Source organism: Ranitomeya imitator, chromosome 5 (genome assembly GCF_032444005.1).
Source record: "Ranitomeya imitator isolate aRanImi1 chromosome 5, aRanImi1.pri, whole genome shotgun sequence".
Taxonomy (NCBI): Eukaryota; Metazoa; Chordata; class Amphibia; order Anura; family Dendrobatidae; genus Ranitomeya; species Ranitomeya imitator.
This window is the reverse complement of record NC_091286.1, coordinates 63308296-63322074: the sequence shown is the minus strand read 5'-3', so window position 1 is coordinate 63322074 and position 13779 is coordinate 63308296. Positions and strand designations below refer to the sequence as shown.

Genomic DNA, 13779 nt, shown 5'->3' with positions numbered 1-13779 from the left:
CAAGATTCTCTTGGATGTACTGGGACATTGCCTCCGTCTCCGGGAGAGATAACGGATAGACTCGACCCCGGGGAGGCTCAGCACCAGGCAAGAGGTCAATAGGACAGTCATAGGGGCGGTGAGGCGGAAGGGTCTCCGCAGCTCTTTTGGAGAACACGTCTGCATAGGGCCAATAGTGCTTGGGGAGAGAGGAAAGATCTGCGGGTACCTGTGTAGTAGCAACCTGAACGCACTCCCTCAGACATCTACCCTCGCAGGATTTACTCCATCCCAAAATTCTCCCAGAGGACCACTCAATATGAGGAGAATGGTAGCGAAGCCATGGTATCCCCAACAGGACCTCATCAATTCCCTCAGGAATGACTAATAGGGAGATTATCTCCTGATGTGATGGAGACACAGATAGCGTGAAAGGAATGGTTTGGTGGGTAATCTGTGAAGGTAGTGTTGACCCATTTACCACTCGAACGGTTACTGGCTTGGCGAGCATCACCAAGGGTATTGCGTGACGCTGGGCAAAAGCGGAAGACATAAAGTTACCCTCTGCCCCAGAATCCACGCATAGCTCGACCATAAGAGTGGATGGGCCTATGGTAATTGTCCCCTTGAAGGACAACTTTGAGGCAAACATCGCCGTGTCTAGTGTACCTCCTCCAACTGCCACTAGACTCTGACGTTTCCCCGACCGCTGAGGACCCTTGGAGGCAAGGTGTCCTGACTGCTGGCAAACATGATGGACCTTATGTGCACGGGCAGACTGAGACTTGGATCCCGCTCGTGTCACCTCTAAGGCCTCATGTGACTCGGATGCCTGGACTGGAGATTCCAAAGGTTTGGCGAAGGTGGGAGCCAGCCGAAACCTCTGCCTACACTGGGCTCGCTCCAACCTCCGCTCGTTAAAACGGAGGTCAATACGAGTAGAGACAGTTATTAACTCCTCCAATATGGCAGGAATCTCCCTAGTGGCCAGAGCGTCCTTAATGTGGTCAGCCAGGCCCCTCCAAAATATGGGGATAAGGGCTTTATCCGACCACTCCAGCTCGGAAGCTAAAGTACGGAAGCGGACGGAAAAATGGTAGACCAAGGACTCACCCTGAGTTAATGCCAGTAGTTGGAGCGCTGTGTCATGGGTGACTTGAGGTCCTAAAAAGACCTTTTTCAGAGTGCTCAGGAACAACGGAGCACTCTGCACCACATGATCACCACGCTCCAACAGCGGCGTAGCCCACTCCAACGCCCTGTCCGACAAAAGAGACACAATAAATCCCACCTTAGCCCGCTCTGTAGGAAAACGTGCAGCCAGGAGCTCGAGGTGAATAGAGCACTGACTCACGAATCCCCTACAAGTTTTGCTATTTCCAGAAAATTTTTCTGGCAGCGGGAGGCGAGATAACGTCGGAACAGGGGTGGCAGTGGACAAGGTTGCTGCAGCCACGCTAGCAGCCTGTACAGCAACTGCGGTAACATCCACAGCTGAGGTTGAGCTCTCGAGAGCCGCCAACCTACCCTCCAGCTGCTGGATATACCGCAAAGATTGCTGAATGTCCGCCATTTACTAGCCAGACCCTGGCACTAGTATTCTGTTAGGGCTAGCGGAACGCACCGAGTAAATAGAGATGTTTATTGATATTGGTGCGTTCGCAGCCCGGGGTCCACCGTGCAGGAGTCCCTGCTGCTAGCAAACGGCGGAGCTATATGGCGGTATAGAGTAACTCAGTTAATTCACTGAGTAGCCGTGAAAGGAAAGCACTGTGCCCTGTTAGACTCCACAGAGGCACAGGCTAACTGCCCAAACAGAGAGCAATCAGTGGTCACACAAACACACAAAACTCCTCGCCGGAGGAGCCAGCATTCTAGGGGCTTATTTCAGCCGGGTCCCTGTATACACTCAGACTCAATCTCCTCGCCGGAGGAGCCAGCATTCTAGGGGCTTATTTCAGCCGGGTCCCTGAACACACATACATGTGACCACACTGGCGCAAAGCACATAACATAAGACAATACTAGCGCATGGCCGTGCGGTCATGCGCAGTTTATATAGTTGCAGCACAGGAAGCTGCTACTGAAGTTTTTGCCCTTTCAGGACCTTCCAGAAGGACCAATGGAAAGTGCTGCAGTACCCGAGCATGTTTTGCCCTTTCAGGACCTTCCAGAAGGACCAATGGAATGTACTGCAGCACCTGAGCATGTGACCGAACATGTGGCCCTCGACCTCCAATGGGAGACCCTGCCCTGGGCATGCTCAGTGTGAGTAAACAAGGACTTAGTCCCAGAGAGGCTCGCTCGCCGCAGATCAGTGCAGGGTATCATAGGAAAGCCAGAAAAGGCAGTAGTGACCCTATGCACCGAATCAGCCCCAGCGAGACGCTGGGAGCGACGTCTCCGCTGAGCAGAGCCCACTGCGGCCGATACCGAATGGGAGACCGCAGCAGACACGGATCGAGATTCCCCCTGTGCAGCAGAGGAAACTCGACTCCTAACACTATGTGCCTTCATTTTATAAGTATATTCTATATAGCAGTAATGTAGTCTAAATTTTATATATTCAATGTTTTCATACACCTTAGCTCTTACAGAGGCTGTTGTATTCTTTTGTATCTATCTATTTAGGTCACCATATATACACATTGTAATAAAATAATTCAGATATTGTATTTTTGCAATTACCACTGTTTTTAAGTTTTGCTCATTCACACTGTTGGGCCACGTTGACCCTTTGAGTATTTGGTCAGTTTTTTACATCAGTATTTGTAAGCCAAAATCAGGAGTGGGTGATAAGCAGAAGTGGTGACATGTTTCTGTTATACTTTTCTGATCAAATACTGAAGGTGTGAACGTGGCCTTAGCGTTCCAGTAGAAGTCCAGAGGTCAATTCAAAGTGTTGAAGAAACGTCTAGATCCTGAAGACTTGCAGGGTATTCTGTTTTAATTATTGTGGTTAATATTGTCTGTTTTTGTATTACTATTATGCTATTTTTTTATTCTTTCCTATCTGTTCTGTTTCTTATGATGCTCTTAAACGAGCAGAACACCATTTTAGATACAGACATCTCGCTGACGATCTTATTTACTGTGTTGCTCTGCAGAAAATCAAACACCATCACAGTCCTGTCTGGAAACGATGGAAAAAGCAATAACCTTCCATGGGGTTTTCTGCTCAAAACTATTAATTAGTGAAAAAGCATAGTCCCCAGATTTCTCCTACAAGCCATCAGTTTACTGAATGCTCCCATGAATAGGGATTGGAACTATGATGATCACATTCCTTGTGCATAAAGTTCAGGCTTAGCCCAAGTTATTAGACAAGTCTTGTAGAAATAAAGCAAAATCATACATGTTGTTACAAGCCACAGTAATGGCTAAATATTATAATGATAGCTTCTCTGCTAAATTTAAGGCAATTGTTGGAGTCATCTATATAAAAAAATAATTCAATCTGCATCTTTCACCGAAAAAAAGAACAAAGTTTATCGAGCACAATTGTTACCACAAAGTTAAAGGAATTGTCACCAGTTTTTGAGCCTGTGAACAAATGGAACTACCTTTAACTGCTCCTGTTTGGTAGACATGTCTTTCTACATCCCAAAGACATGTCTACCAACTCCTGACTGTATACACCAAAAAATACCATTTGATATGCTCCTGCTCTGTACGTAAATGAGGGTGGTCCGGTCCGATGAGGGTTCTCGCTGGGGCGTCAGTGCCTCTTCTCTGCTCCTAATCCCATCCTACTGATTTGACTGATATGGACGCGTCATCCACATTGAATACCGAGATATTGCGCTTGTGCAGAAGCCTCACTGGAGCACACGGGCGCATTCTGTTTTGTCCTACTGTGAGCAGAGCATTAAAGAGCACTGATCAAGCGCATAGATTTTATTGATGTGAATGATGCCGATGATATCGCTGTGCGCTTGCGCAGTGCGGTTTTATGCTCTGCTCACAGTAGGCAAATCAGAATGTGCCTGCACAGTCTTGTTCGCAATGTGGATGACGCAGGACACATCATACACATCAATCAAAGCAGGAGGATGTGATTAGGAGAAGAGAGGAGGGAGGCACGTCGCAGCGAGATCACCCATCGGACCAGACCACCATTATTTACATGCAGTACAGGAGCATATCAAATGGTATTTTTGGACTATACAGGGTAATTTGGGAGCTGATAGGCACATTTGTGGGATGCGCATAGGAGCAGTTAAAGGTGGTGCCATTTGTTCACAGACTCAAAAACTGATTGCAGGTTCCATTTAATGAGAGACAAATCTTACAAACAGTGGTTAGTGAAGGAGGTCGCCAACATTTTCCTTCTTATCATTGGATTAATTATCAATGAGTTTCTACTGCAGTTACTTTCATTACTTATATATATGGTCAAAGTTAATTTTTGGGGGTTGAGAATTTTTTAAATTATTAAGACCTAAAAAAAATGACAAAAGATTGGGACTTATAGTTCCAATCAAAATTATTCGACTGCCATTGCGAATTCGGATTATTAGCAAAATGTACAAACATTTTGCTGTTTTCAATAAGCTAATCAAACAAGATTAAGTTAAATTGCTGAACATGAATAATATAATGAGAGGTTTCAGTAAATTCAGCATCAATTACACTTTTAATGATTACTTCAGTCTTAGAATTATTTCCTCCTTCGTGACAAGCATCTTTTAATACTTAGTTGAGCACCTCTGGATGTTATGACCTGCTGCAAATGTAATGATGTAATGTATAGCCTGGCGTCAGCTTCTGGCAGCGTTCCTGAGGAATCTTAGTCCACTCCTCATGATCATTCGCCTCCAATTTACTAAAATTCTTCCTATTCCAGAATCTTGCTGGACATGTTCAGAAGCCAATGGTTTGCAGACTTTGAAGAATGCCTAAGATGGAAGGTCTAATGAGGCCCTATCTTCAACTGCCTCACATAAGGCTGGATGTTTTCATCTAGAATTTCCTGACACCTTACAGAATCCATCTCCCTCCCCCCCCACACACACACACATATTGCAGATTTTAAGTGGCCGCAAGGAAAAATTGCATTTTGTGTAGAATTTAGAGAAGCCACTTGTTATATTAGTTTTTTTGAGCTACTTAAAGGTAGCCTGTCACAAGGCTTTCCCCATATAAAGTACAGCCTCCACCATTAGGGCCTTTATTTACAGCATACTGGAATACTGTAAAAAAGTCCCCAATCCCCATTCCTACATCATCCCCACAGTGTGCTCCATCGCGCTCCTGCACAGGTGCGCTTCTCTCTGCCCTGCCAAGGGCAGAGCAAAGTACTGTAATGCACATGCACAGGTTTTACTTCCAGGTCATTGCCACTCTTTAGCCTATCCCGGCGCATGCGCATTACAACACTTTACTCTGCCTCGTCAGGGCAAAGATATGGTGTCTACTCAGGAGTGCGATGGGGGACACTTTGTAGATGATGTAGGATGCATCATCTGAAGGGAAGGAGGACAGCAATCATAAGAAAAGAGGAGGCACCGGTTCAAGACCAGAGACGCCCATCGGACCGGACTGCACCATCTGTAAATATAATAAGCGGTATTTTTTGGATCTGCAAACTGGATTGTGGACTTTTTTTTTTTTACAGCATTCCTGTATGCTTTTTAAAAGGACCCTAATGGTGGCGGTCATACTTTATATGGGAAAAACCTGATAGCAGGTTCCCTTTAAATTATTTTTGGTCTTTTGTAACTATTATTGGAAAGTTAGTACATTTTGGTGCTAAATCTAATTTGCACAAAGAGTTGAATAATTTTGATTGCATCTATACAAATGCAAACCCATTCATTTGTTCGCCCATAGAATGAAACTTATTACGTTCTTTTGGCAAATGATCCTGTCTCGTGGAGGAGATAAAGTTTACTCTACATTCTAATGTGAGTTTTAAACACCGATTATGTGTCTCTCTACATAAAACTAGAAATCCCTTTAAGCTGACTTTATTTCCTTTATCTTTTATAGGAAAATGGTGGTAAGATACTATGGTATTTGAGTTGCTTGGAGATGTAGCTTGCTATGTCAGTAACTTGTATTTTTCTTTTACTTGTGATCATAGGTGATAAATGCAATTAACTCATGATTTTTTTTTTGCAGATTATTTTCAGATCGCAACTCATAACTCTGGTATTTCTCATGACATTCACTAAAGAAATGATCTGGAATTTCAAGATTACTCCCAATCATCTTTTATCTCAATCAAAGTGACTACTTGTGTCTTCTTCAACCAATTCTCCATACACTATTTATTGCTCCCATGATGTCTCTGACTATGGACTACAACAAAAATTTAACCCCCCTACCAGATTACAACTACAGCGACTACGAATTAGATGATGATGATGTCACCAAAACCAGGACTTTTTACGCTGCTAAAATTGTCATCGGGGTGGCTCTTGTCTGCATTATGCTGATTTGCGGCATTGGGAACTTTATATTTATTGCAGCATTGGCAAGATACAAAAAGCTCCGAAATTTAACCAACCTTCTGATAGCCAACCTGGCCATTTCTGATTTCATCGTAGCCATAGTTTGCTGCCCTTTTGAAATGGACTATTATGTTATAAAGCAGCTTTCTTGGGAGCATGGTCACATCTTATGTGCCTCTGTAAATTACCTAAGGACTGTTTCCCTCTATGTCTCGACCAATGCTCTGCTGGCAATAGCTGTTGACAGGTAGGTCCTACCCATCTTTTCTACAAGCTTTACCCACGTGTTCAATAGCAATAATCGGATTAGGATTTAAAGACTAGAGGTTTACAAGACAAAAACAATTTCATTTCAATATATTCTATTAACTACAAAGACAGGTTATTTAGATTGTGAGCCCTGATGGGGACAGTGATGATAATGTCTGTAAAGCACTGTGACATATGTTGGCGTAATAAAAGAAAGTAAAGTAAATAAGTTATATGGACATAATGGAGGGACATTTACCTGTTTGGGATTGCCCTCTATTGGAAAAGGGGCAGACGAGCGTATGTTTTGTCATCCCAGAAAATTGGAGTGTCAGCATGGTGTGTTGTGAATTCTGCTCTTGGGTTCCCTCCAGGGGTTGTAGGTGGGAATGCAGTTGTCTCTGAGTCACAGTCTTGGCCAGGTGTATCTGCTAATTGCTGTTCTGACTGGGATATTTAAGTGTGCAGGATTCATTAGCCCTTTCCAGTTGTCAATGTTTCTTTGGAAGTATTGGATCTCTGCCTGGCCTCACCTGCTTAGCTGCCAGTTCAGCAAAGATAAGTGTCTGTTTCTTTTTCTGAAGCACACTTGCTGTGTGCTTGTTTTCAGTGCTGATCTTTTGTTTCTATTTGTCCAGCTTAGACTGTGTCAGTTGTTTTTCTCAGTCTGGTTGGATTCTATGGAGTTGCAGTTATACTCTCCACATCTTTAGTTAGGTGGTGGAGTTTTGTATTTTCTGCTGTGGATATTTTTGTAGTATTTTTATGCTGACCGCTTAGTATCCTGTCCTGTCCGTTTCTATTTAGCTAGAAGTGGCCTCCTTTGCTAAGCCTGTTTTCTGCCTGCGTGTGTCTTTTCCTCTCCAACTCACAGTCAATATTTGTGGGGGGCTGCCTATCCTTTGCGGGTCTACTCTGAGGCAAGATAGTTTTCCTATTTCCATCTTTAGGGGTATTTAGTCCTCCGGCTGTGTCGAGGTGTCTAGGTTTTGTTAGGCACACCCCACGGCTACTTCTAGTTGCGGTGATAAGATCAGGGTTTGCGGTCAGTATAAGTTACCACCTACTCCAGAGAAGGTTTTCATGCTGCTCCAAGGCCACCTGATCATAACAATGGTGTAATGCGATTCTCTCAGATGAGGAGAAGATGAAGAATAAAAATTCTCCATCTTCTCCATTGTGTCAGTCCATGGAAATCGCACTAAAAATTCTCCATCTTCTCCATTGTGTCAGTCCGTGGAAATCGGACTAAAAATTCTCCATCTTCTCCATTGTGTCAGTCCATGGAAATCAGACACCCTCAGATGTCATCTAAGTGCAGTCTTATAATTTCAATGAAATCATTGACCTGCATGTCCGAGTGAGATCTGAATATCAGATCAAACTCAGAAATGCAGCAATTGTGTTCTTTTGCGCGGAGAGATTGATTAAAAAAATCACACATGAGCACGATCCCATAGCATAACATTGCTTCTGTGACGCTAGTCACATCTCACGGCAAAGCCGTAAGTCAGAGTGGTCAAAAAGTGCAAGGTCAGAAGCCAGGGGGGTACGTCATAAACAAAAGGAAGAGACAAAAGCGTGGTCAGGCAACAATCAGAAGTCAGAGAACCAGGAGGATAATGGATCCGAACTGAAGGGGTTGAACAGGCGGATGGTCAGAAAGAAGTCCAATGTCAGACAACAGATCAAGCAAACAAAACTCAAGGCACAAGAAAGCACAGCACAATCCTTACAAGCTGAATGTATGCCTGGCTGTGTTCTGGGAGACACAGCTCAGTTAAGAAGCATGGCAATTAACTGGAATAGTGGACACCTGGAGACAGCTGACGCCTCACAGTCTTAGATTGATAGTTGAGCTGTCAATCAACACACTGACAGCTCAGCACACCCCTGTACTAGATTGAATGGCCAAGCTGTCAATCAAAGTACTGACAGCTTCAGCATGCCCCTAAACCAGATTGAGCGGTCGTGCTGTCAATAGCTGCATCCCAGACGCACCGAGGAGTGGAATCGTGACAGCTTCGAGCATGATCTCATGTTTTGTCGAATTGCACTTGGACTGATAGTGTAGTTGTCTGCATGAACCCTTAGCAACCGTAAAGAGTCAGTAACAAAGAAAGTCTCTGATTCATTCCAGCTACAACTTCATCTGATGATCACAGTTGAGTAGCAGGGAGTTTGGGAACTGAACCTGCTTTGACCAGCTCGCCAATTTCAATATAATGCTTTTAAAGTATCATAGTGTCAGTGCAATGTGTGGCAGAAAATGAAAGAATTTCAATTTTTGCAAAGAAAGTTATAATGAATTATGCGTATATTCATTTGTACAATCATTATACAAAGCGACTCAATCTCATTAGATAATGTTACCAATAAATAATTTGTAAACCTTTTAAAAATATCTTACCTTAAACAAATAGAATCACTTTGAAGTGACAACCTCTCACTCTCTCCTGTCATTTACACTTGCTGTCCAACGTCTGCTGTTAAAGAAAATCTATCAACAGGTTTATTTAATCTCACCGCAGCTTGATATAGAGGTACAGATTTCAGCGATGGGTCTCTTATTGAGTTGCTTGTTGTAGTTCCAGTAAAATCAGTTTTTTATCAGCTGAAGATTATCAATAGAGGACGGGTTCTCTTGTGCCATGCCCTGTGTATCCTCACCCCCATCACTGATTGGCAGAATTCTGCCTATGCACAGTGTACACAGAAAGCTACCAGATGGTGGTGTGGGTGGGGTTATTCAGGGCTCATCATTGAGCAGATCGGCAGTAGAGAAAATAGTGATGTTATTAAAACTGCATAAAGCAGACTAGTAATTGATACATAACTGGAGCCAGGGTCTCTGTTCCTACATCATGCTGCTCTCGGATTAAAAAACACAAGCCTGATTACAGATTCCATTTATGTGTAATCTGTCACAAGCATCAGAGACTTAGAGACTGATTATAAGAAGTGAGGATTGGTCTTTGTGCCTTTACTGGGAGTGGGAGCAGCTCTTTATCTTGCTTCTTCTGGGCTCCTGTCTGTCAAGTTACATACCAGCATAACACAGAGATAGACTTTCAGTTCAGAACAAGCATCTCTTTGGACACTGACAGGAGCAGTGCATGCTGGGAAGTGAGGAAGATGGAATTTCCAGCACCTGTAGTGCTAACATAATGCTAAAGAGAAGCTTCCCGCTAAAAAGAGTGGGTGCAAGTTCCAAAGCAGAAGAAGCATTGCCCCTAGTGACATCCTGTCATGTCCCCAGTATGAAATTTTCCTATGCAGTATGACACCCCCACAGAGCTTTCCTCCAAACAGTATTACATCTCCATAATATGCCCCGACTGTGTCCCCCAATACAGTATGATACCGCCCGTGCTCCAGAACCATATGATGCCTCCACAGAACCCCCAATAGAGTAGGATGCAACCACAGTGCCCCAAATACAGTATGATTCCCCCAATGCAGAATGATGCCCTCACAGGCCCCTCAATATAGTACAGGGTCTCTCCTTCCATCACAGAAAAATACACTGACACAGTAATAAAAATGCACTGACACAGTAATAACAATGCACTGACACAGTAATAAAAATGCACTGACACAATAGTAAAAAAAAATATTCACCTACCTCTAGTCTCAATGTTAACCCTCCAAGTATATTCGCTCATCACTAACAGTGACATCATACCAATAGGACAACCTCCCACTAGGGTCAGCAAATGGGAACATTTACCACCTTAAAAGGGGAGATGAGAATATTGGGTACACCCCTTACATGTACATACTAAATTATTTTATTGTTGTTTTCTTTTCATGTTTCTGCTATACAGTGTTCATTTTAGGACCTGGTCACATATCAAAGTCAAACATCAGAAATACTCAGTCTGATACCTCATTCTGATACTTGACTCTGATACCTGACTTTCACATATCAAAGTCAAACATCATAAATACTCTGTCTGATACCTGATTCTGATCCCTGAGTCTGATGCCTGAGTCTGATACCTGAGTCTGATGCCTGACTCTGATACTTGAGTCTGATACCTGACTTTGATACCTGACTCCGATACCTGACTTTGATACTTGAGTCTGATACCTGACTTTGATAACTGACTCTGATATCTGACACTTTTGACTTTGATATCTGAGTTTGATAATTCTGGGGTTTTGACTTTTTTTTCGCTACACCATTTACTGATCAGATTAATTCTTTATCTAGCTTGACAGATCAGGCGATTCTGAACGCAGCAATACCAAATATGTGTATGTTTGATTAATTTATTGTGCTATTTTGAATGGGGCAAAAGAGGGTGATTTGAACTTTTAGATTTTTTTATTTTTTTTTATTTTTAAAAACATTATTTGTTTACTTTTTGCATGCTTCAATAGTCTCCATGGGAGACTAGAACTACAGTTGCCCGATCGGCTCTGCTGCATACATGCATTCACCATACCTGTATGTAGCAGAAATCCTCACTTGAAATGAGTGCTGACCACCGGGCAGCACTCAGAGCAATCCAGCTATGACAATCATAGAGGTCTGCTGGAGACCTCTAGTAGTCATGCCAACCCATTGGTCACCCGCGATCATGTGAAGGGGTCACCGATGAGCAGGATTTCCAGCAAGCTTCGCGGAAGTGCGAGTTAAATGTCGCTGTCAGAGATTGACAGCGGCATTTAACTAGTTAACAGCCGCAGGTGGATTGTGATTCCACCCGCGGCTGTTAGAAGCACATGTCAGCTGTTCAAAACTGCTGACATGTGCCGGGAAAGATGTGAGCTCAGCGCCAGACACCACATTAAAGGGAACCTGTCACCTGAATTTGGCGGGACTGGTTTTGGGTCATATGGGCGGAGTTTTCAGGTGTTTGATTCACCCTTTCCTTACCCGCTGGCTGCATGCTGGCTGCAATATTGGATTGAAGTTCATTCTCTGTCCTCCATCGTACATGCCTGCACAAGGCAAGATTGCTTTGCGCAGGTGTGTACTATGGAGGACAGAGAATGAACTTCAATCCAATATTGCAGCCAGCATGCAGCCAGCGGGTAAGGAAAGGGTGAATCAAACACCTGAAAACTCCGCCCATATGACCCAAAACCAGTCCCGCCAAATTCAGGTGACAGAGTCCCTTTAAAGGGGACAGAAATGACAGGTGCAGTACATGTACAGCTAATGTGAGTAGGGTTGAGCGAAATGGGTCGAAATTGTTCAAAAGTCGCCGACTTTTGGCAAGGTCGGGTTTCATGAAACCCGACCCGACCCCAGTGGGGGGTCGGCCATGAAGTCGGCGATCTTTTGAATCTGGAATCGGAATTCCGATCCCGATTCCCGATATGTTTAAGATATCGGGAATTGGTATCGGAATTCAGATTAAAGTGTAAAATATAGAATTAAAATAAAAAATATTGCAATACTTACCCTCTGACGCGCCCTGGTACTAACCGGCAGCCTTCCTCCTTCAAATCCGCGCTTCTAGGACCTTGCCGTGACGTCGCGGTGACGTCGCGGCTTGTGATTGGCCGCGCGGCCGCCCATGTGACCGCTCGCGCGGCCAATCACAAGCCGCGACGTCACCCGCGACGTCACCGAAGGTCCTGGAAGGGCTGATTCTTAGGAAGGAAGGCTGTCGGAAGGAAGCAGGGCGCTTCCGAGGGTGAGTATATTCCTATTAGGGTGAGTATATTCCTATTAGGTATATACTCACCCTCGGAAGCGCCCTGCTTCCTTCCGACAGCCTTCCTTCCTAAGAATCAGCCCTTCCAGGACCTTCGGTGACGTCGCGGGTGACGTCGCGGCTTGTGATTGGCCGCGCGAGCGGTCACATGGGCGGCCGCGCGGCCAATCACAAGCCGCGACGTCACCGCGACGTCACGGCAAGGTCCTAGAAGCGCGGATTAGAAGGAGGAAGGCTGCCGGTTAGTACCAGGGCGCGTCAGAGGGTAAGTATTGCAATATTTTTTATTTTAATTCTATATTTTACACTTAAATATGGATCCCAGGGCCTGAAGGAGAGTTTCCGCTCCTTCAGACCCTGGGAACCATGGAAACCCAATGCACTGCATTGGGTTTCGAGTTTCGGCCGACCCCGACCCCGACTTTTTTATAGGATCGGCCGATTTCACTCACCCGACTTTTCCAAAAGTCGGGTTTCGTGAAACCCGACCCGATCCTATAAAAGTGAAGGTTGCTCAACCCTAGTGGTGAGGTGTTAAAAACACAGGTTATACTGAATCTTTTCTGAGAATTCTAGATATCAATCTGCTTAGCTCCCCCTGCTCTATTATATGTTGTCTGCAGATTAGACAACATTTTCATAGTGACAGGTTCCCTTATAAGGGGCATATGGCATTAAAAAAAAGGTTTTTGTTGTTTTTATCTTGAAACTGTGTCACTGAAGTAAAACGATTTTTGTCTGGTATTGCAATTTAACACATTTCACTTATAGAGAGATTAACTAGATTGTCAGGCAAAACTCAATTTGAGAATTTTCTGAAATTAGCAGACTATTTTCTTTTAATTCCAACAGCATGTTGTATAAAATGTGTCATCCAAATATGGTCTATAGTTTAAATAATGCTTTTTACGTTCTGTGATGCTTTTTCCATATCATAAAAAAAATCCTGAAATCTTGCAGTTTTCACAATTAACACTGAGCCTTCAATTCTCAGAAATTACTGTATCTGATGGATATCAGACGGAGGAATACAATGAAGGGTAAAACCTCCATATGTGTATCCATAGCATTGGATCCATCTTTTAAAATCTGTAATGTCACAGCTCACCTCCTGCCTCTCCCTGCACACTGGCCTCTGCACAGGTCACAGAGCAAGCCCACACCACTTTTCCATAAAAGATAATGAACATCTCCAGGCTATTATTTCAAATAGTCAATGTAGCTGATGTAAAACAAATTGGACCATCCCTCCAAAAAAATTAAATGGGGACTTTTGAAATTGGAGGCATATGGGTGTACAGTACCAGTATGAAAGGGGTCGTCTGGTCTAAAATGAAAAGTCGGCAGTCACTGTGTACTGCGAGGTTTTGCCAATCTCTGCCCTGGGAACTTAGGTCAGGTATGCAATATGCATACTCCTTGGC

General features: G+C 43.9%; 1 protein-coding gene across 1 annotated transcript in view; it reads left to right on the top strand.

Moving 5' to 3' along the window:
• PROKR1 (prokineticin receptor 1) overlaps window positions 1-13779 on the top strand; it is a 48033-nt gene that overhangs the window by 22044 nt on the left and 12210 nt on the right. Inside the window, exon 2 of the mRNA XM_069768743.1 lies at window positions 6103-6681. Coding sequence (XP_069624844.1) covers window positions 6263-6681 — 419 coding nt within the window. The 5' untranslated portion in view covers window positions 6103-6262. The remainder of the gene's footprint in view (window positions 1-6102; window positions 6682-13779) is intronic.